Source organism: Lagenorhynchus albirostris, chromosome 4, assembly GCF_949774975.1.
Source record: "Lagenorhynchus albirostris chromosome 4, mLagAlb1.1, whole genome shotgun sequence".
Taxonomy (NCBI): Eukaryota; Metazoa; Chordata; class Mammalia; order Artiodactyla; family Delphinidae; genus Lagenorhynchus; species Lagenorhynchus albirostris.
Window position 1 is genome coordinate 118,668,659 of NC_083098.1, and position 25,303 is coordinate 118,693,961.

Sequence of the window (25,303 nt, forward strand, 5' to 3'; positions counted from 1 at the left end):
GGCACACAAAGCAGGTTGGTGGCTCTCTTCCCCTTACTTATTCTAGTAGACCGTAGCCCTGGAATTCACTGAAATGAGCTCATTGTTCTCTGCTGAAACAGAAAGTCCTTCTCGCTATTAAGAGTCCAGTGAAGGGGGAATGTTAGTGTTTAACAGGCACAGAGTTTTCCGTTGGGGAAGATAGAAGTGCTGGAGATGGATGGTGGTGATGGTTGCACAACGTTGCAAACGTCCTTAATGCTGCAGCCTTGAACACTTAGAAGTGGCAAAGCTTATGTATGTTTTGCCACAATAAAAAACTACTTCAGTGAAAACTGCAGGCATGCAGGTTTTGGGGGGGAAATAGAGTTTCAGTATTGAACATTGAAGAACTGTGCTTTTTTCTCACAAGACCTTTTCTTTCTGGTACACATAGGGAGTCCAGAATCTTAAAGAATTGAAAAGAAGAATTGGGGACCTAAAAATAAGAAAAGTTCTAAGTAATCCAAATGCATAAAGCTTTCTTGATTAAATAGCAGTGACAAAGTTTTCTAAGAGTGAAAAACAGGTAAGGAATTTAACTTCTCAAACGAACAAAAAACCATCCAAGCACACATGTTCACTAAATTAGATGAACTGATTTTTGGATCTGTTTTGATTCAGCAATTTACTTTGGGAAGACTGATATCAAGTAAGCTCCAGGATATTTGAAAGAGAATAAGTCATATTTTAGAAATGAAAAAGGGGACTCAGACCATGAAAATATCGGATCTGAAATTACATGAAGAATTGGTGTCACACTAGCCTCATTATTTTTGAGCTGTGTCAAGTTTGGGATTTAATTTTTTTTCAGCTCTTACCCCATTGTCAATACTTCAATCCCACGTTTGAAGTGTGAAGGAATGGATTGTTTGATATCCAACCTATAAACTATTGTGGTGAATGAGGCTTCTCCAGGGAAAGCAATGATCAAGCCAGTGGCACAGGGGACTAGAGTACAGCTCCTTTGGGCTCAAGAGGGAACAGAATTGTGTCCAATTACAAGGTCTACATGGGGGCAGGAGGGAGTGGCATGTTCGGGCCTAGATTAGTTAAGACAGGTGATTCACTAACATCCTCAGGACCCACAACACTCCAACAAGACAGAGGATTATAGCACAAGTACCTCTGAGTGATGCACTAACAGTGCTCATCCACGAGTCCTAACTTGTCCACCACCTTAAGACGTTGGTGTCCATCTGGCGTGGAAGCTGGGAGGACAGACAGCACAGGGCTACTTACGTCTTTGAAGGAAAATGACCACTATGAATGGGTTGGGTGGCTCTTCAATATGTTATTCCTTCAAAAAGTAGAAGGGACTATTTTATTTGCAAGTCCCTCAAACACAACTGGGTAAAACTCAGAACATAGACAAGCAGTCCTGGCAGGGAAAGGCACTTCTAGAAGCAAAGACTGAAGTAGCTCCTTTGCAATTTGAGGCTTAAAGGCCAGAAGCATAGAGGCACCTTTTCTGATTTAAAAAAAAAAGTACTTGTTGAGGGTAGGGAGGTGGAAATTTTAAAGGTGCTCATGGGTGGTATGTAAGGGGAATCACGTTTCATGCATTTACTGTATTCATGTATCTGTAGTCAATTCTTCATCAAAAACACAGGGGGGATTCATAAGGATACTTATTATACAGAATAAATTATAGGGGTCAAGGGGATATGATATCTCTCAGTTTGAATAATTCTCTAACTTTAATAATGTATGAATTTATTTTAAAGGAAACGTCACAAAAACCCAAGAGAAAAAATACATGCTCACGTTCTCAGACCAACACCAGTTCCAGAAAAAGTGATCTGACTCAGAGACTCTATGACTCTAAATGAAGAAAGAATCACTATGAGAAATGTAGCTGGCAAGACAATCTTTTCTTTTATTCATACATGAAGACACAAAATTAAAATATCCTCATAGAATTTTGAAATTCCTAAAAAAACACATCTGTAGACTTTTAGGCATTGTCTGTAGCTCCAAGTCTGAAAAACACTTCTCTGGCCTAAGACGTTGCAGCTAGTGGTCCTAATTCAAATACTAAAAATAGTTGCCTGGGGGCCTGGTTCATTAAATTCATATTATAAATTTCTTTTTTTGATAAAGTAGCAATTCCATTTCAATGTTTTAAACGCCTGGCCCATGATAGGTGCTTAATATAAACTTATTAAAGGACCCACACACATATGGTCAACTAATCTTTGACAAAGGAGGCAAGAATATACAATGGGAAGGGGTGTGGGGAAGTTGGACAGCCACATGTAAATCAATGAAGTTAGAACACACCCTCTCACCATACACAAAAAGAAACTCAAAATGGCTTAAAGATGTAAATATAAGACATGACACCATAACACTTAGGCAAAACATTCTCTGACATAAATCTTACCAATATTTTCTTAGGTCAGTCTCCCAAGGCAATAGAAATAAAAGCAAAAATAAACAAATGGGACCTAATCAAACTTACAAGCTTTTGCACAGCAAAGGAAACCATAAACAGAACGAAAAGACAACCTACAGACTGGGAGAAAATATTTGCAAACGATGTGACCAACAAGGGCTTAATCTCCAAAATATACAAAGAGCTCGTACAACTCAACAACAAAAAAAACAACCCAATTGAAAAATGGGCAGAAGATGTAAATAGACATTTCTCCAAAGAAGACATACAGATGACCAACAGGCACATGAAAATATGCTCAACACCGCTAATTATTAGAGAAATGCAAATTGAAACTGCAATGAGGTACCACCTCATACCAGTCAGAATGGCCATAATTAAAAAGTCTATAAATAACAAATGCTGGAGAGTATGTGGACAAAAGGGAACCCTCCTACACTGTTGGTGGGAATGTAAATTGGTATAGCCATTATGGAGAACAGTATGGAAGTTCCTTAAAAAACTAAAAATAGAGCTACCATATGATCCAGCAATCCCACTCTTGGGCATATATTCAGACAAAACTATAATTCAAAAAGATACATGCATGCCTATGTTCATAGCAGCACTATTCACAATAGCCAAGACGTGGTAACAACCTAAATGTCCATCAACAGATGAACAGATAAAGAAGATGTGGTACATATATACAATGGAATACTACCCAGCCATAAAAAAGAACAAAATATTGCCATTTCCAGCAACATGGATGGGACTAGAGATTATCATACTAAGTGAAGAAAGTCAGAAAGAGAAAGACAAATACCATATGATATCACTTATATGTAGAATCTAAAATATAACACAACTGAACTTATCTACGAAACAGAAACAGACTCACAGACATAGAGAACAGACTTGTGGTTGCCAAAGGGAAGGGGTGGGCGGGGGAAGGATGGAATGTGAGTTTGGGGTTAGCAGATGCAAACTATTATATATAGAATGGATAAAAAATGAGGTTCTATTGTATAGCACAGGGAACTATATTTAAAATCCTGTGACAAACCATAATGGAAAAGAATATATAAAAAAAGAATGTTTAGGTATGTATAACTAAATCACTTTGCTGTATAGCAGAAATTAACACAACATTTTAAATCAACTATTTTTCAATGAAAAATAAATTTAAAAAATTTATTAAAGGAATAAATGAATGAATCCATACTAATGCATTTCACAAGACTGTTTTCATAGGCTCTGTGTGTGAGCGCTGAAGTTTTTTCCCCCGCTGCTCTTCCTTTGTCTTTGACCTGGGAAGACAGTGGTCAAACCAACAGTTCAAACCAACTCTCAGCACTCTGTAGGCATCAGGTTACAGCCTGCGGCGGAGAGTGGCTATAGGTGGCGGATGCACACATGGGAGACACGTCATATCCATTGTGAACAGACACAGACACAAACTAGGGGCAACTTTCAGAAAGACTTGATAGCTAATACTGCAGGTGACTTATAGTGAAATTACAACCTCTAACCCCCTTTTTAGGAGCAACAGGAGACGGAACACAATCTATAAATAAAAATTTTGAATGAAATAAGCCAATTCTTAATTCCAGATATAACATTAAGAAACCCAGAGGATGGACAGTCGTCCCCTAAGGATATGTACCAGTTTGTGAGATGCTGGCCAGCACTGCTCATGGATGAACTCAGAGCTTATTATCACTGGTGGATCCCTTTCTCTGGCAATAGAGAGATCTTCCTGGGGAACCGTGTCTGTGTCAAACACTTGCTACTTCATTTTTCACTGTTTCTGCTAACTTGTGCCACACTTATATTGACTATTAAAGAGTTAAAGGAAAAAACTTAGGAATCTACATATATAGATATTGGATTAATTTCTAGCCCCAGTATTTTGGATTAATTTCTAGAAGATGAACTACATTTCCCTAAGGCCTATTTCTTTGATGATTAAAATTAAACAACACCAGAAACTAACCCTTACTATTTCGTTAATGAGAACATGAGGATACCCAAACAAAAAGCTGAATTTCCTAGTCTGCGTCCAAACTCCAGAGCTGAAATTACACTTCGATGTGGGACTGGGAAATAGCTGTGTGGCTAACTTTTCCCAATATTCTAATATTAGCTCAGCTGTTAATGGCCTCAGAGAAGGGGCTGGGTAGATATTATAAGCCTCTGCAAGTGTGTTTTCAGTAAGGCTTGGATACGTGCATGTTCTATGTAAACTATTCTGCTCTTCATATTCAATGTACAATTATTTAAAAGGAGGGAAGGAGGGGAGAGAAAAAAAACAGTGGAAGTTAGTCAAGAACGCAAATTCATTCATTGTAACTTTCCTGCAACCAGTAAAACAGGACCTTCAAATTATTTCTTTGTTCGTTTTTCCATAAATATTGTGGGTGTGTAGCTACAAAGGGGTGGGGGTTTGGGGGAGGAAATGTAAGGAGAGAAGACACTCACCTAGTTCGGGTGCTTTGCTTAGCACAAATGCATAAGCCCAGAATTTGCTGACAGGTCCATTGTAAAAACCCTGGTCACAAACTGAATGCTTCAGGCCTTTGGTCATCAAAATGTACACCATATAAGCACCAGTTCGAAGAGCACCGAATATACTTCATAATGAAAAGAGAAAAGAAACAACATTCAGGAAAATAATTTCACATCTGACATTAACCATTCTTAGAAGACTGCCATTGGCAGGAAATAGGTAGAGAGGCATCACAGTCATTTGCATTTACCCAGAAGCATTAAAAATGTTTTGTAAACAAGAGTAGGAAAACTCCTCAGTGCTTTCTTCTGAAGGCCATGCCACTTATTCTGCACCAGTGTTCCAAAAAGAGGTCGTGGAAAAGGGGAATGGATGCAGGGCAGGATCTCAAGAACTCTGATAACCTTTGTGTTTCAGCTTGAGAACTATCCCTTGGGATGAGATGGGGTTGGCTGAAAACTCCTGGAATTATCTCAGTTCTGTCCTTTGTCCAATCATTCTCCAAATCGCCTGGTTCTGTTCCCTGAATCTCTCTCTCTAATCCGTCTTTCTCACAGAAGCCAGAGGAAGAAGGCTTAGCTCTGCTCTCAGAACCCCCCCTCCACCCACCAAAGTCCACCCAGGTTCACTCCCCTGAGCTCCCATAACCATTCACTGACACTGCTCCAACACTGTCTTTCAATGCCCTGTATTGTATTTGCCTCTACATAGGCATAGGTGCTCAAAGATTGTTGAAAAAGTGAGATTGTTGAAAAGAAAACTGACATATGGACTTGTTATCAAGGAACGGCTAAGGAAACAGGAGAGCTCTGGAGTGTGTTGAGCTCAATGATGTAACATGAAGTATGAAAGGACTTGGCAACTGGAACAGGCAACGTCCGTCACGTAGTGAACCCTGTACGCGTGTGTCCCAGAGTTCACAAGCCACACGCATGACCGAAAGGAGAGCTGGCTGACCATGGGGGGAGATGTGTTTACCCATCCTATTTCTGGCAGCATTCCCTTTTTAGGTTCTAAAAGTCAGTTAGCATAGAAAACAAATTTATGGTTACCAAAGGGGAAAAGGGGGTGGGGGAGGGATAAATTAGGAGTTTGGGATTAGCAGATAGATACACACTGCTGTATATAAAATAAACACCAAGCTCCTACTGTATAGCACAGGGAACTATATTCAGTATCTTATAATAAACGATATTGGAAAAGACTATGAAAAAGAATAATATCTGTGTGTGTGTAACTGAATCACTTTGCTGTACCCCAGAAACTAACATAACATTGTAACTCAACTATGCTCCAATTAAAAAAGGAAAAATAAATTAAAAACAGTCAGGAGATAAACTAGTGAACAGCTACTGAAATGAGCAGCAGCCTCACCCAATAGGGAAACAGGAGTTTTATTTCTTTTCAGAGGCAATATCGTTTATTTAAAATGCCTTAAGTGCCACTCCCGACTAAGTCATCCCACTAGGCTACCCCGTCCACAAACGTGCATCCACCAGCGCGAACTAAAGGTCAACTCTGCACAGAACCAAGGTAATGAAGTTGAATTCCTGGCAACTGCCCATTAAGTGGGGATTTGGTGAGTAGCTTCTCTAATGACATACGGCCTACATTAAACAGAGTTACTCTTTCCAACATATAAAACAATCCTGCATAGGATTATTGGTATGATTTTACATTTGTAGATCCTGTTTAATCCTTCAGTGTCTCCCCGCTGCACGTAGAATGTAACCCCCAGCTCCTTCGTGGGAACTGCAAGGCTCTGAATGGCCTCTCCTTCCCCCCTTTGCACCTTCCTTCCTGCCATTCTCTTCCCACTCACTGTGAGCCAGTCATTCCAGCACTTTCTGATCCTTTCAGTTTTCTGCCTTTTCCTCTCCTTGGGGAGCTTTTTCCCCCCATGTTCACTTGAAGGCTGTTCCTTCTCACTTTCGTATCTCAGAGAAATGTCCCCTCCTGCTGGAATGACCTAAGCCTTTACGGATTTGGGAATGGGGAGGTGGATTTCATTGGTAACGTCAGGTAATGGAGATTTTGCCATCTTACCTGAATTGATTTTTCATGGTTTGTCTTTACCTCACCAGATGATGGCTAAATTTTCATATGAAAAGTTGCCACCATCACCAAATTAAGATTATTAGCTAACTGGGGACTGACTTGCTGCTGTGGAAGGTATTATAGAAGTATGGATACGGCATGTCCACTTAGCATACAGAGCAGACACTGTTGGCTGCCTATTCAAGGGCCAAGTCCCTTTCTCCTCCGTGTTAAAAGAACCCTGATTTGGTCCAGGTTCTCCCAACTCATGATTCCCCTAAGGAACGTGACCTTATCTTCAACTTAGGAGTAGATCCTAATTACCTGAGCAAGTTTTAGTAATCCCACTTCCCTTACCAGTGATTTGTTAAGATGGGCACTGACCCAATTCTAGCCAATGTGATGTGAGGAGAGGGCTGCTGGGGGCCTTTTAGGGAAAGGTTTCCTTACTCATTACCACGTATTGCTTGGAAGGGCAGCAGCCAGCTCGCAACCAGGAGGGAGCTGCCTTGAGGACAAAGCTAAGTCAGAGAGGATGGCAAAGTATTCCTTCAAGATGTGACTGAGCTGCTGAGTTAACTCCTCTTTCAGTGACCCCATCACAAGAGTTCTTGTTTTGGGGATAAAACTTCCTCACAGTATAAGCTATTTGGAGTTTTGCTTTTTATTATTTACACCCCAAAGCGTCCCAGCAGACACAACACACCAGAGACTTCAGGAGACTTTTGAACACTAGTTAACATTTGGTAGCTATCAAATCTTGGCCAACCCAATATATCTAGTCATAGACACGGCTGGTGAACTACTTACTGTATCAGTTATCTGCCTTTCATAGACCAGTGGGAGATATGGCAGTGACTTTTGTACAAGCCAAAAGCAAAGAAACACACAAAGGACACACTTTCACTATGTATCGGTCTCTGCTCTTTAGCCCCAGACCTATGACTTTTCTGAACCATCAGTACATTGTCGGGATCATGTCTCTCCCCACTGAGTCAAGCCCACCACACCCAGGAAGCTGAGCCCGTCCTCTACTATATTTTGCTGCTAGACTGTGTGCTTCACACATGATCAGAGTAGATCCAAGGAAAGTAACTTTGGAATAATTACCACCTTTTTATCTTCCTGAGTCTCAAAACTCATTGTAGTTTAACTATACCTAATTTCTTCAGTGTCGGCACAGCTATTAATCCTTTCATTGGTTAAATATTTACTGGCAATGTTCTAGATGCTGGGGTGACAAGAATCGATACACTGACCCTGGCTGCTGCGGTTGCTGCTGGAAGACTTCCGAGGAGGTGGTATTGGACTTAGACCTAAATACGTCTCCAAACTTTGAGGGTTAGGGCACGAGGAGGTCATTTCAGAGCACTGCAGAATTGAAAGTTTAGGTATCATGGTGACCCACAACATTGCTGGCAACAAGAGCATAGCACATATTATTGTCCCATATCTGGACATAAGCCTCACTCCCTAAGCTCTGAACAATAAGGCTGACTCAAAACAGAGGACAGTGCATTTTTCAGGGAAACCCTCAGTGCCAGCCATTGGGCCTATGTGTCTGAGGGCAAAGGCGCTTTGTTGTGATGTGACAATGCTACTGCTGGGGAGCCGTCGGGGAGCTGCTTGGCCAGTGGGATGATTGTTATTTGTGGGAAGCCAGTAGCTCTGCCCCTGGCACATCTCAGCCACTGTACGCTTTGGAACCATACAGCTTTTTGTTATAACTGGGCACAGGGTCCTTAGACTGTGATACTTAAAGGGAGCAAAGCTTTTTTCCTCCCTAAGTTACATCATCTTGATGTGATGCAAGAGACAAGTATGCAGCTATGTCCTGCTCTGCCCCGTCCTTACCCATACTTCTGGCGGATGTTACTAATCGATCCGGACACACTCTCTGGCCATGTCTGGACATTGCATCAACATTCCCAACCACTATAAGCCACTACCAATAGATTAGGGCTGCAAATGTCAATCACAGTGCCCTCATTTGCTAGTTTAATGACTGGAAAAATTACTTAACCTAAGTCTTTATTCATCTGAAATAATAATCATACCTAACTTGTAAATTAGTTCTATGAATTTTGTAGAACCATATATATAAGGTATTTAGTTAGCATAGAGCCTCTAATATATAGGTGCTGAATAAAACAGTTTTTATTGTACAATTATGATTTTATTACTATTTATGGTTGTTATTATTGCTGCTTTACTTGGTCTGTCCTTCAATGTTGAAAATCACTTTTAACTCTCATCTCACTTTATCAGGTAAGAGCAGTTAAGTCTAATTATCCCTAATCGAAAGTCAAGGAAACTGATATACGGAGAATTTGATTTGCACTAATGATTATTCCTGTTATTAAGTGGTTTATTGTTAAGTGTTTATTAAGTGTTTTATTTCATGAGCCAACTTTTCACAAAATAAGTGATAGCAAGTTCGCAGTAGAATGTGAAATGAGCATTTCCTATAGAACATGTTGAGGAAGAGATTGTTGATATAGAAAAGCATCTGGTTCATATGAAATTTATCTTCCAATCAGACGATAAAGGTTATTCTAAATATCTAGGGCCTCAAAGAGGCCGAGAGTCTGGGCCATTGTGTTTAATGAGGGCAGATGACTACTTATTGCATCACACCCCTTTTCTAGCCATTAAGGTCACAAGAGCATCTTCTTTTTTTTTTTTTTTAAAGAAATACATCATTTTTCCTACCAAAAGCTAGTTTTGATTATAACAGTTAATGGAAGAGCTCAGCGGACGGTGCGGTGGATGTTTCTGCCCCCTTCAGCTATGTTAGACACAATGCAGCAAGGAGATCTCGAGATCACAGCCTGATTAACTGAGGTGCTTCTTCTCTATCAGATGTTCTGGATTTCTGGTCCAGAAGAAGCCTGTTTCGTCATCATTAATCATTTGCCACGGATGTACTCAAGGAAGTGCCAAGAATGCCCATCGGACCGTTACTGTGATACTCTGGGGGTGGGGATGGGAACCTTCTATTCCGTACCATACGCATTTCTGCACTGTTTGACTATTTTAAACAAGCAGATATTAGACTGACAAGTTAAAAAACATATTTTTTTAAATAGGTGCCTGGTTACAATTTATACACTGAATAAATAATCACAATGGTACTAGCTTGCAACTTTTTAGTATGAGGTTGAGATACAACACTAATCCCTGATCAACCCATGGATGACACACTGGGACTGGGACTGGCGAAGAAAGACTGACTTATTTATTGAATAAACACCTATGTCATCAACATCCGCCAAGTGTCAGATATTATAGTGCTCACTGGGTCAGCAAGAGTCTCTACAGCTCATTGTAGGAGACAGTAAACATGTAAATAAACAAATATATGTATATTGTATAAACAAATTTCAAATTCTGACAGAACAATTCATGGTGTAAGTACTGGGGTCCTTTCTAAAAAAGCTTGAGAGATATGGCTAATCTTCTTTCAAAACCATACTCTGACCATGAGGTCTGACTATGTATTTACTTGAGAAAAAGTTGAATAACTCTGTATTCTAGCCTTCCAATTTTAGTGCCATCTGGAAGTCAAAGTGGAATACCTCAGTAATGACTATAAGAATTCCAGAATTCTGCCCTGTGAAGAAAGAGCCTTGGGTATAAATCATCAATAATACTTTCAATTATTTCTGCATGAACGCTAATAGTTGATAAAACCACTTTAGCATTGCTCCCTTCTTGGCCCTCAACTTAAATGTAAGGTATTTTGGACTCAAAACAACGTTTCTCAAGGACTTTTTATTATGAAGTACCAACCACACTGATCCCCTTCCCCCCCTCCCCACTCCCTGCTAACTCAATAACCAAAGGTGCAATTACTTCCAGGACTGAGTAACAAAAATGTTTCATTACACTTGTATCCTATAATCAGAAAAAGAAAAAAGAAAACACTTGTGAAATTTTGTCAGTTGTCAAAACATGGGAACGGCTGATCTAACAGTAGCAACTCTTTATAAACATGGGAGAGGCCATTGATTTTCCTGATAACAAACTTTAACTGCCATTAGACTCTTTTAGACTCTGACAACTGTCCTAGACTCTGACAGTTTCCAGAATAGGAAGAATACTCAATGATCCCAGGATAGGTTAAAGCAACTTAACAACAACCAAAAAATTACCATGCTTGTGACAGGGAATGATGGCATCTCCATATCAGTATCATGTCTTTAACGACAACCCACCTTTCCACACTGATGACAGGTATCCCTAATAGAGAATGTCTATTTTAGTTTGGTCTAGTCTGGTCTTTGCTAAAAACATATTTTTCAATAATAATATAACAAGCCATCAAAGTGTGAAGTTTTTTTTTGTCCAATAAATCAGCAGTTAAATGGAGATATACATGGTAATTTTTAAAAATTTACTTTCTCTACTCTTTCTCCAGTAACAATTCAGAGTGTACATTTTCACTTTTTACACAGTGATCATTTCTAGGTGTGACTCATCTATCTTGACTGGCATATTTAATTGCATACCTCCATTAGAAAGTTTGAAGTTCCTTGTGGATCAAGAAACATGAGGCTAAAATTGCATTATGTACACACACACACGCACACCAAAATTAAAAATACATACATCTTTTGAAATCTTGCCATTTGGGACAACATGGATGGACCTTGAGGGTATTAAGTTAAATGAAATAAGCCAGACTGAGAAAGACAAATACCATATGGTTTCACTCATATGTAGAATATAAGAAACTAATAAACTAACAACAAAGATAAATGAATAAACCAAACCAAACAAAAATATGTAGATGTAGAAGAGAGAGTAGTGGTTACCAGAGGGGGTGGGTGAATTGGGTAAAGGCATCAACTCTAGGGTGATAGATATTAAAATTTTGGTGGTGAGCACACTGTAGGGTATATGGAAATAAAAATATAATATTGTACACATGAAACATATAGTGTTATGAACCAATGTTACCTCAATTTTAAAAAATTAATAAAAAAAAGCAAAAAAGATGGTTAGGACATAATGTAAATGTCCTAATATAATTGACATGAGAATTATTAAATACATTACAATGAACACAATACAGCAATAAAATATACCAGGTACAGTTGCCTTGGGTGCTGACATAGAAGAGCTCCAGGGTAAATGATGATTAAGTGAAACATATAAGGAGAACATTCTATAGTATGATCCAATTTGTGTACATTTTTAAAAGATTATGCATACACAAACTGTTAGTTATAAAAATATTTATGAAGGAAAACCATTCAAGCTGTTAACAATCATTCCTATTAGAATTTTGTTTCACAATATCCATGCATTGCTTTTTTTCAGGAGCTATTAGAAACCCAATTTTAAATTCTCATTTCTAATATTTATAATCTGATATCAAATAGTCCTTGGGTTTTTTGTTAATAAAAAATATGATACCTTAAAAGCAGTATGGAGGTTCCTTAAAAAATTAAAAACGTAGAACCTACCCTATGGTCTAGCAATTCCACTCGTGGGTATATATCCAGAAAAAAACGAAGACTCTAATTTGAAAAGACACATGAACACCAGTGTTCATAGTGGTGCTATTTACAACAGCCAAGACATGGAAGCAACCTAAGTGTCCATCAACAGATGACTGGCTTAAGAAGATGTGGTACACACACATACACATACACACACACACACACACACACACTGGTGTATTACTTAGCCATAAAAAAGAATGCAATATTGCCATTTGCAGCAACATGAATGGACCTAGAGAATATTATGCTTAGTGAAACAAGTCAGAGAAAGACAAACGGTATATAATATCATTTCTATGTGGAATCTAATAAATAATACAAACGACTCTGTATACAAAACAGAAACATGTCCATAGACATAGAAAACAAACTTATGGTTACCAAAGGGAAGTGGGAGGTGGGGAGTAATAAATTAGGAGTATAGGTTTAACAGATACAAGCTACTATACACTAAAATAGACAAGTGACAGGGTTTACTGTATAGCTTAGGGAATTATATCCAATATCTTGTAATAACCTATAATGGAATATAATCTGCAAACAAACAAAAACAACCCAAAACTGAATCACTATGCTGTAGACCTGAAACTAACACAATGTTGTATATCAACTATATCTCAGCAAAAAAAAAAAAAAAAAAAAAGATACCTTAAAGGTCTGAATGTTACTTAGACAATAACTTCTTTGCTTCTCAGAGATCAGATATATTAGATGGAGCTTTTAGTCTACAGGGGAATCAGACAGCCAACAACAACCATGAAAAGGAACAGAAATAAATAATTGAAACTGAGATACACGGCAAATCCTGAGTAGAAAAGCTGAACCTAGTTTAGAACGGGAATGGGAGGATACAGAAAGCCTCTGGAGAAATATCATTTAAACCCTGAAATATGGAATAGCTTCCACTGCATTTCTTGTAATGGTATCTACTGTTACATAGAATCACATGGGATGATATTCATGAACTCCTAGACTAGGTAAATGCTACATGTTGCGTGTGGAGTCTATCAGAGCTAAAGACTTCATGAAAGAAGCTATCTTAGTCGATACTTTGGTTCCCTGACAGAGAGAGGGCGGGCATGTACTCTATGACTGTTCTCCATACCCACCACGAATCCCCTTGATAAGTCAGAAAACTTCAGTCTGAACCAGATGTTCTTAGTAAAAGTTTGGTAGGATGGTTTTGTATTGATGCACTTTCTGATGTATCTGTCTATTACCTTAACTTGTAAACCTAAGCGTTGGGGAAAAAAAAAAGAAGAAGAAGAAGGCTTAAGGATCTGAATTGTTGCTTAGAGAATAGTGCAGGGTACAGTCCTTGCATCGGGAGTGTGCAACTTGGATATAACACACTTATTCCAGGTATCTGACAAGGCAAAGAAATATTGGGTCAAGTTTGAAAAACTAACTTGATATAGACCAGCCTGGCAGAGTGGAGAGTAAGGAAGAGTGGCAAGATTAAAAATAATAACAAGAATAAAGACAACTGGGGCTATAATGGATCTCAATTAGAATTCCCCCAAAGAAATATGATACCTGGCTCTAGAATTATAACAGTTTAGTTTTAATTTAGAATTTTGATTGACTGCACACTGTTTCATAAAATAGGCAGGATTTTCTTTTATGTTACTTGAGCCACTGTTATTATGTTTTAATCTGAGATACAGGAATTTCACTTCCTTGGGAAGACTAGTAGCCTCCACCCCATCAGCGCTAGAGTGGAAGGTGGCCACTGCTACTTTGCCCCGACTCTCAGATCGCATGATGCCAGCTTCATTTCTGGCTGACAAGTACTTAACTAGTTGGTGGCATGGTATTTCACATTTAAAGAACTTTATTGAGCTCCTACATTATGAAATTTGATTTTCACAACAACTTCATGGGGCACCACTCTCCTGGTTATATAGACAAAGAGAGAAATAGGCATGCGGAAGGCAGGGGACTGGCCCTAGGTTACACAGTTACTAAGTAAAAGAATCTTCTGACTACAGCTCCAGTGCTTTGCCCTTTACCCAGCACTGACCCTGAACTCCCCAGTAGGCTTTCATTTAGGATAGTGGTTCTCAACCTGAGTGGACATGACAATCACCAAGATGCATGCTAAAACAATTCTAATGCCTAGAACCCATCTCATACCAATTCACTCAGCATCTTAGATGTGGAAGTACCTATGAGTCCTGGCTCTGGGTTAGGGACACCCTGGAGACTTCATCCTCCAGGCTGCCTTCCACTCCCCACTCCATGAACCTCTGGATGAAGCTGCCCAGGTAACTGATGAAGAAATTTGCTTATCTCTGTATCACTGCTGTCCTAGATGAGAACCCTTCTCTCTGAATTCAACCATTGATAGAATGCCATCTAATTCATTCTTGGGAAAGTGGAGACTTGCCCGTGACTAAGGCTTATTTGTTTTCACCTACATATGGAAAGCACAGTGTGCTGGTTTCTGGACTTTTACAAATGGGAACAAAGAGATAAAGTCTTACCATTAGTGACCCCTATTAAGTATGGCAGAAAATTAAAGTAAGAGACTTGTATGAACGAAAAAGAACCTGAAAGTAAATGTGGGCATAATAGAGATTAATGTTGAAGCCAAAAACTCACCAGAACCACAAAAGTGGTTAAACATCTTGTTTCTATAGAAAACTTTGTTCCTTTGAGAAAAACTCTTAATCTCTTTTGGAATATTCCCAAATTACTAGGACAGTGATAACGCCAGTGCCAAGACTAACAGCATTGATCCATTAACTCCATTGCACAGTCTTAACTAGGTTTCACAACTGCAAGAGGAAACTTGTTTTTTCTTTTCCTGAGGGATGATGAATGAAAATTTCATTGGGAGAATACTTGAGTTGATGATATATAACATTATCTGTATAAACAGTCTCTTCCCCAACCCAACCCAGCGCAAAATCTGAAACAATAAAGAAGGAAAGAAGGGAGGGAAGGAGGAGAAAAAGTCACCGTGACCCTCAGTTTTCCACATCCTTAAAACTGGGGACTAGGAATGTCCTTTAGGATTTGAGCCCTAAACTTCTGTCAAATCATATTATAACTATAAAAGAAAGGGAGGGAACATAAGTCATAATTTTCTCACTCTTTATGTGCCCAATTCCTTTCTTTGGGCTGTTCATCTAAAAATCCATTAGATAAATTTTTAATCTTTTAAAGCAGCTCATTGACTTATTTTTTTCTGAGATTTTCATCATCATTCACCATAATTGAATGACTATAATCACAAGACATACCAAAGAAAGTAAATTTAAACAATATTCATTTCCTAAATATTTATTAAGTATAAACGCCTACCAGGTGATAGGCCCTGTGCCATACCTTACTCCTATTGAAAAGAGTTTAAGAGATCAAACACCACCACTGAAAAGAGGTAGTAGGAAAGGAAAAGATATTCCTTTCTAAAACATACCTTGTGTTAATATATTTTTTTAAGATAGGGATATACAGATCTCCAGGGAAATTTCTGGGAGATTTGCCAAAGGATCACATGGCCTGAAACATATGGTGAGCTCTTTGGCAACTTTATAACGCGATAACGGGAGACCCAGCCTCCCCATCTCTGGGTCTTTTGCATCAGAAATACAGTACTTCTCACACAGATCAATTCACCACCACCGTCATGAAACTAGAGGGATGGACAGATAGACAGATAAATATTGACTGGAGCCCTTCAATGAGAGCTACTGACTTACTAGAGAGAGCCTAAGTCTTAGCAGCTAAATGGTGATCTCAGAACATTAAGCCTGCAGGTTAAAAAGTGGAAATTGTGAAAATTCATTGTAGTGCTATTCCTAGGAATCGCTGGGAATTTATCTTCCAGGTGAAACTCAACCTCTTCAACTGTAAGGTGTTTAGAAATAGAGACCAGATGGGTCACTCTTCAAAAGTGACACACCGGCAGTGGTTGGCAGTGACTAATACCGCAGAGCTCACCGACTCCTCCAAAAGAGACCCCAGCCACAAACCCTAAACAGCACTTACAACCTCTGAACTCATGGCCAATTCTGAATCCCTTTCTTAAAAATGTCAACATGCTGGCATGGCTACTCTGACCTTTTTGAATAGCCAAACAGTCTGCTGTGGGATCCTCTCACTTCCATTTCACGAACTTCCCATGGCTCCGTGGAAGTCCGAGAGTTTTCCCTCTCCTGCACCTCAAAGCCCAAAGTATAGCCTCCCACAGTCCTGTACAATGAGGCCACAGGAACTCGTGGTCCCAATTTCATCACGAAATAATTTTGAAAACAGAAATTGTAGCATAGACAAGCACACTGCGATACATTTGGGTATACCAGGTCTAATGGAAGAAGAAAAATCCACTCTGCTCCTTAACTCTTCTAAAGGCCCTTGGCTTGCTTACTGTCTGTTTCCATTTTTCCTATTAACCAGATTTTTGAGTAGAGACAAATCTGTTATCTACTAGCAGCAAAAAATGGAGCTGACCAAAATGACTACTTTAAATTATTATGCCTAGGAAAAGTTGTATATGAAAAATTTCATCTGTCTTCACCCAATTAAACAAGACATGCACATCCCTAAATAAGACTATTCATGTAGGAAGGTAATGCTAATCACCAGTAAAATATAATATCCATTGAGATAATTTATATGAAAATATTTCTGATGACTAAGGCATCCTCTTGAAGTTTAAGGTGTTTTCAGAGAGGCACCCTGGTGTTAGGCAAAGAAAATCTGGCAACCAGATTCCTCCAAGTACTGAGTGCTTTAGGGCACGTCCCATAAATCTTCTCACTTCCTTTGGAAAATGAAAATGGCATTGTCTCCTATTCTGCCTACATCACAAGGTGTCATGAGGATCACATAAGCTGATGGATGTTAAAAGTATTCACTAGCCAACAGTAAAACTTTATCATTGATAACACCACAGTCTTTCATCGACAAATCTTTTCCTGACTACATCATTTTTTCTTCCAATTTTATTGAGATATAATTGGCCTACAGCACAGCATAAGTGTAAAGGGTACAACATAATGGTCTGACATATCTACATCATGAGATGATGACCACAGTCAAGTTTAGTGAACAGCCATCATCTCATACAGACACAAGATTAAAGAAATACAAAAAAACTTTTCCCTTGTGATGAGCACTCTTAGGGTTTCCTCTCTTAATCACTTTCATATATAACATGCAGCAATGTTCAGTATATTGATCGCATGGTACATTACATCCCTAGCACTTATTTATCTTATAACTGGAATTTTGTACATTTTGACCACCTTCATCTAACTTCCCCTCCCACGCCCCACCTCTGGTGACCAAAAATCGAATCACTTTTTCTATGAGTTTGTTTTTTAAGTATAATTGACCTACAATGTTGTGTTAGTTCCTGACGCATGACATAGTGATTCAATATTTCTATACATTTCAAAATGATCAACACAACAAGTCTAGTTACCATCTGTCACCATACAAAGATACTACATAATTATTGCCCGTATTCCCTACACTCATGTTTCATCCCTGTGACTCATTTATTTTGCACTTTGGAAGTTTGTACCTCTTAATCTCCCTCAGCTACTTCTCTTCTCCCTCCACACATCATTTTCATCTATAATTTCTCTAATTTCTGTTGAAGCAAACACACATAGTAACTGTGTTCTGTGAATCTGTAAGAGCTAGGAACATGCTTACACTCTCCTACTGCTCTGCTTATTTTAGTGCATTTCTTTCTTCCTCAAACACAGAAAATTTCAAGTTCAATCTGTTAGAGCTGAATGACAATATTCTGGTTAACTTTTAAGAAAAGACATCTATGTATATGTTTGTCTCTTAGTTAAGAAATCATACCTGACTACTAACACATTAACAATTGAAAACAACAACGTTAACCACAAAAATAGAGAGCATTAAAGCTTTGATGCCTTGCGTTAATACTGGAAAAAATCTCAAGCCCGTTCAAGCACTTGGTTGGGAACGCAAGTGCATGGAGATATCTCCAGCTCGTATGTTTCATACCACATGGAAGCACACTTTGCACCTGGACTGGTTTGGCATGCCATCAGTCCTATTCCTCTTTGTTCCCACAGAGGAATTTTTTTTTCAACCCTCAAGGCAGGAAAAGTTTGAACAACCATTAAGTGTGCTTTCACAAATTATCTTAAAAGTGTTTGGTACCTAAGGCTGGATGGAAGTGGTTTGGGCCTGTGAGTTACCCTGGGCCCTATGAATAATAGGAACTCAATGGGTATTTGTGTGCTATGGTAGTTATGATTATGAGTAGGATTGGGTAATAAAAACAAAGGTTTCCAGGGACTTCCCTGGTGGTCCAGTGGTAAAGAATCCACCTTCCAATGCAGGGGACGTGGGTTTGATCCCTGGTCAGGGAACTAAGATCCCACATGCTGAGGGACAACTCAGCCCACGCCTGCCACAACTACTGAGCCTGCGTGCCTCAACTACAGAGCCCACGCGCTGCCAACTACAGAGCCCACACACCCTGGAGCCCATGCACCACACCTAGAGAGAAACCCACGCACCCCAACGAAAGATCCCGCATGCCGCAACGAAGATCCCACGTGCCACTGCTAAGATCCGATGTAGCCAAGAATAAAATAAATAAATATATTTTAAAACAAAACAAAAACAAAAAAACCCAAAGGTTTCCAAAAGTCAGGGGACTTTGCTTTCTCTTGTCTCACAGATCACCGCACTATTGAACTTTCCGAATGGCCTCCTCATGCACAGTTGAACTCTCCAGACCTCTGTAAGTTTCCTCAGGGGAGAAGGTCTTCTCACTTCCTTATCAAACGTGAGCCTGAGGAACAAGGGGAATTCCCTCCACCTCTGCCCCTGACTTCCCAGCCATCCCAGCAAAGAAGATGGGACCCTGAGGTTTTAGGGCTTTTCTCTCCTCTGGAGGAGAAGCCAGTTTCCATCTGATGTTTGAGAAGGGAAAAGAAAAAATATAGCCTAGAACACAAATGGGAAGCATTTGTTTTGTGTGTGGCATTTCTGACCTCCCTTTCTGGCCTTCTCCCTTGTCCTGACTCCTTTCCTTTCCCATAACCCACAGCCCATCAAAACTTTTGAGTTTCAAAGTACAGATTCTTCTGCTTCTCCACCTCTACTGGAAATTCCCATAATTTCTCAATTAGATGTTAAAGACAAATGAGATTGGAGGAGGGAATGACTGACACTCCCTTACTCTTCCTGGGGTGTTAGGTGACTTTTCAACTAATACAAGTGCGGATAGAGTCCAGGTCCCTAAAGAATTCCAGACAGGGAAGGGATAGGAGTTTGTAATCATTCATGCATTCAACCAATTATTTCTTGAGTGTTTTATATGTTTCAGGTGCTATTTTGAGTGAAGGAGAGTCCTGAAATTTTAGGGCCTGGAGAAGTTTAGAAAGGTTTAGGAAGTTTAGAAAGACATTAGGTAGCGGGCATACAACAGTAAACTCAATAGATAGGTCTCGAATTTCTTGGAGCTTACATTTTAAAGTGGGGAGAAACATAGTATATCAGGAAAATATGTTATTCTGGGAGAAATGCCACCTAACATGTTACCTAACCAAAATGTTACCTAAATCAAAAGAGTGCCAAGTCCATCTCCCAGTCCAAACTCCTGTATCTTGGGCAATCACTTCAAGAACACAAATTAGATGGATTTTCCAGTTAATGATTTAAAATATTGGAACCAAAAACAAAAAGTCCAAACGTAGGTGACATAGGCGTCTTTGATAAAAATACTAAAATGACTTCCAGAAACAAATCAAAGTTTCCAACAATGAAGAGGTGATAGAATGAAACCCCCTTGATCAAAATTATTACAGGCATAGAGGTGTTGCATGGAAGTATTACAGTACAGAAACGGTAATCTCTAACAAGCAGAGTATAAAACTGAGCTCCAGTATCACATGGTCACAGTCAGTATCAACACCAAACCAATATCAGGCAAGTTGAAGAAACTGCCTGATAATGACTCAGCACTTGAAGCTATGAATTGAATCCCTTTATCAGTAGAGATGAAGAATTAGTGATGAGTGGCTGAAGGAAGAGAGATAAACATTAGTACCAATATCTTGGGACAAGAATGCTCCAAAGCATGAGAGGATGAGGGTGAAACCAGAGCTATTCTCTAAAAGGTACTGTATATAACTATATATGATAGGCTGTATCAAGTTTTCATTATAGAATCATATGAACTTGACCGTTATCCACAAACCCGTTAGCAACTCCATAGACATTTCAAATTAAGGAACCCCTTGGTACTGTTACATGTAAATATCATAACTTGTAAACCTTACTTGAATACTGAGACAAGAATCTGGCACCCAACGTGAGCGAAATCAGAGCACAGATATCCCTTTAGAAAATTTTAATTTTATCCAATTGTTTGTACCTGAGGTTGTTCATTTAAAAAAATTCTTTTTTTCTTTTTTTTTTTTTTTTTTTTTTGCAGTACGCGGACCTCTCACTGTCGTGGCCGCTCCCGTTGCGGAGCACAGGCTCCGGACGCACAGGCTCAGCGGCCATGGCCCGCGGGCCCAGCCGCTCCGCGGCATGTGGGATCTTCCCAGACCGGGGCACGAACCCGTGTCCCCTGCATCAGCAGGCGGACTCTCGACCACTGCGCCACCATGGAAGCCCTAAAAAAATCCTTTCATTCTAGCTACAGCTACCTTTTTATTCCTCACAGTGTGAATGTTCCTATGATCGCTGACAAACATACAACAGCAGTAGAAAAAAAAAAAGACGTTCTCGGAGATTTAATCCACCCAGGCAGCTGATTTATTTCAAAAGAAGAAATGACTAAGTTACCCATCAGAATTGCTAAAGCTAAGAGAAATGGACAATATCAATGGTTGGAGAGAATGGGGGGCAACTGGAATTTCCACAGGCTGTTGGTGAGAACTTAAATTGGTACAAACTCTTCGGAAAACTGTTCGGCAGAATTTCCTAAAGCCAAAGCCTCTGACCGAGCAATTCCTCTTTTAGGTAAAAACCCAACAGAAATGCCAACATAGCGCACACTAAAGGACAGGTATACAAATGTTCACAGCAGCATTACTCATAATATCTCCATGGTAAAACAACCCAAATGTCTACCTACGATAGAGTAAAATAAAATAAATGAAGTACTATACAGTACTGCTACAGGTAAAACATGTATGCTTCTTACAAGTATAATGAAAGAAAGATTCCAGGTACACAAGGGTGTATATATTGTGTGATTCTGTTCATATGAAGTTCAAATAAAGTCAAATTAATCTGATGATAGAAGTCAGAGTAGTAGTTACTTCTGGGGAGATAATACTTGGGAAGGGGCACAGAGAGATGCTTCCAAGGTGCTGGTAATGTTTTATATCTTCATCTGGATGGGTTTTACGCAAGTGAGGTCACTTCGTTAGAAAAAAAATCATTGAGTTCTACATTTACTATGTGTGCATTTTTCTGTATATATGATATACCAAAAATAAAAAGGCTTACAAAAAAAAATCCAAAAACCTTATTCTATGCCTACTACATACTAAATTCTTTTTAGGTACAAGTTCTTTTTAGGTTCAAGGGATTAAAAAAAGAGAAAAAGACAAGGCACCTAGCGTCAGAGCCTATATTCTAGTGTCTGTGGGGGGCAGATAACAATACATAAAAAACAGCTTAAAGATTTCAGATAGTGCCAAGTGCCACAATGCTAAATAAAACTGGGTGAGGTGATAATGGTTAAGGATGGGGGACAGCGAGATCATCTGCTGAGGTCAGAGGAGGCCTCTCAGAGGAGGTGACACGTGAGCTAATGAAAAGGAGCCGGACTGGCCAAGACCTGGAGAGGAGCACGGCAGGTAGAGGGACGGACAATGGCAACGCAGGAGTGAGCTGCACGCGCTTGTGCCGCGAGGCCGGCGAGGCTGGCAGCGACAGGGGCTACAGGGAAGCGTGGTTCAACAGGTGGGCAGGGACTAGCACTTGTACGGCCCTTGAGGATTTTTACGTGGTTACAGTGATAGTAATATTAAGAATTAATAATCAAAACCATAAAATTTATTTTATTCTAACTGCACTGCATAGGCATTGGTGGATTTTAAGCAGGGGAGTGACATGATGTGCTTCATGTTTTTAACGATAACTCAGACTTCTGTGTGAAGAATGGACTGTAATACAATCAGAAAGGCTACAATAATCAATATAACATAATAGTTAATATAATTAAGACTAATGTATAATTATTAACCATATTAAAAGATAATGATTTATCACTATATAAGAAATCCACCAGGGAGAACATTTAAACGGATATTATATCTCTCATTTCCAAATGAAAGACGATGCTGGCTGCTATGTGGTCACAGCAGACATGAACGGAAAGAAGTAGACAAATCTGTATACCTGACAGGACATCCTGAAACACCATGCGTGGTGCCAGATACCAAGGAAGACAACTAAGATTTTTGGCCCGATGAACAAGGGTGGAAAATGATGCCAGGTACTGAGGTAGAGAGGAATCGGCTTAATTATTAATTTATTTGCACGTTAATTAATTAACGAAGTCGTACTGGGGAGTGGGTAGAGAGGAAATCCAGAGCTCTGTTTAGATATATTAGATATGAGAGGCATATCATATGCATATCCAAGTGAAGATGAAATAGGTTTCAGATGAAGGAAAGTTTGTAGTTTAGGGAAGAGATCAGGGCTGGACACTTCATTGGAGAGTCATCTGCTATTTAAGCATATGCTGAATGAGATGAGATCACTTAGGGAGAGAACTGAAATAGAGGGGAGAAGGGAGCACCTCACTGAGCCCTAGGACGCTTCAACTTTCGGAGGTCAGAACAGAGGTATGCAACTGAGCACTGTGGCAGAGGTAGTGTGAGGAGACTGCTCTGAGGTCCGTTAGAGACGCCACCTGAGCAGATGAGGGTGAGAGCAAAGGTTACTCCCTGTACTGAGCTTTGGGAACAGGAGGTAATCAGGCCATCTTGACTGCAAACGTTGATGAGCTTTATTAAAAAAAAAATCAAAACACCCCCATAGTTTAATTACAGCATATATACTTTAGGAAATAGAGGGGAAAAGGCTAGTCATGACCCTATCAACATAACACAATGATCATAATTTGTATTACCTTCCATTTTTGCTCATTTTCCATTCATAGTTGAGCTGACAGTACCTAAGTAGAGCAGCCTACCTAGGTACATTTCTTACTTATCATCAGCCATTTTCCCAGGTTGCTACCTAGTCTTCCTGAACCCCCTAGTCAATATCTGCATCACTATTCCACCAGATGCTTGCACTCCCTTCTTTTCACATTTCTCTCTACATTGCTTCTAATTACCTTTAAGTGTCAATAATGCTGCCCTGGGCTTCCCTGGTGGCACAGTGGTTGAGAGTCCGCCTGCCGATGCAGGGAACACGTGTTCGTGCCCTGGTCGGGGAAGATCCCACATGCCGCGGAGTGGCTGGGCCCGTGAGCCATGGCCGCTGAGCCTGCGCGTCCGGAGCTTGTGCTCCACAACGGGAGAGGCCACAACAGTGAGAGGCCCGCGTACCGCAAAAAAAAAAAAAAAAAAAAAAAAAAAAAAAAAGCTGCCCTAAACATCATTATACATGAGGCCTCTCCTTGTTTTGCGTTATTTCCTTGGGATAAATTCTCAGTGGTGGAATTATTGAGTTAAAGGACCAGCTATGAACATTTTCCATAAAACTGGTTCAGACAATGTTGATTCTGAGGGAGGATGGGACAGTCAAGAGAGAAAACGCAAACCTATAATGAAACAGGAACTCGAGATTTGGCAAATCATATGTGCGTGTTGAGTGGAGGGAGGTGGGGTGGAGAAGGCAGAATCATGGAGACATTGCCCTCGTAGGAAGTCATAGCAGAGGTCTGAGACACGGCTGTAGGGCTGGCTTTGCCTCCCCTGGCTCTGCCAAGATGGCTTTAGGTCGACCAGAGAGCTGATTCATCAGGAAGCTGATTGAGATTATAACGCCCTGAGTGAAAGGTTACCAGAGCACTGCTGTTATCTCAGGTGCAAGCAAGAGACTGGTCCATGGTGCTGGAGGAAATGTCTGTAAGAAGGTCAGAGGCACAATAAGAAATGCAGGAGTAAGGGTCAAGTATGCCGTGGTTGGCAAGTCACAGTCTGATACCTCTGCAAAGCAGCCCACCATGCACTGGACTTCTCAGCTACTATACATCTCCTGAAAGTCTTTAGCTGTTCTATTGCCAATGTGTGTGCGTGTGTGTGGGTAGGGATGTCCCTGGACCCGGGCGGTGGGGGGAAGGGTAATGTGTCAGGGGCATATAAGAGCCCTGAAATTACACAGAAATTTTAACGATAGTAAACCATGGAGGTCGATGAAAATGCAGATTTCTAAGCTCCACCACCAGGGGCTCCAATTTAATAGCTTTGGGGGAAGACCCAGAAACGGGAATTTTTAATAGACATTCTAGATGTTTTGATGCATGTGGTTACAGTTTGAGAAACTCAGTAGTTTCTCCTCCTTTTCTGGCTTATAAAATCATATTCCCCTCTTATGTAAGCCACTCATAAAAAAGTCTTTCTGGAATTAGGACCTCTATTTCTGATTTTCCCAGTTATGTGAGCAGCATGGCATTGAGCAAAGAGCATGGGCTTTTGAGTCAGACCAACTAAAAGTGATCCTATAAGTAAATCTATAACATGATTCACCTGTAAGCTGTACGTTCACGGGTAAATTTCTTCATCACTCTAAGCATCGGTTCCTTCTTTTGCAAAATAGGGACACAGTTGCATTTTATATGGATTTGGATCACGACACTGTGAAATATCGATGTATATACGATATTAATCAAGATGTATGTAAAATCTGAAGGAATATGAATTCCCTACATCT

The 25,303-nt window shown here is 39.8% G+C and overlaps 1 protein-coding gene across 2 annotated transcripts in view; it reads right to left on the reverse strand.

The window, feature by feature from the left end:
• The window catches only part of ELOVL6 (ELOVL fatty acid elongase 6), a 134,228-nt gene that overhangs the window by 13,717 nt on the left and 95,208 nt on the right, over nucleotides 1-25,303 (reverse strand). For both annotated transcript variants that reach the window (XM_060148595.1, XM_060148596.1), the window contains one exon: nucleotides 4,877-5,028. In XM_060148595.1, coding sequence (XP_060004578.1) covers nucleotides 4,877-5,028 — 152 coding nt within the window. The remainder of the gene's footprint in view (nucleotides 1-4,876; nucleotides 5,029-25,303) is intronic.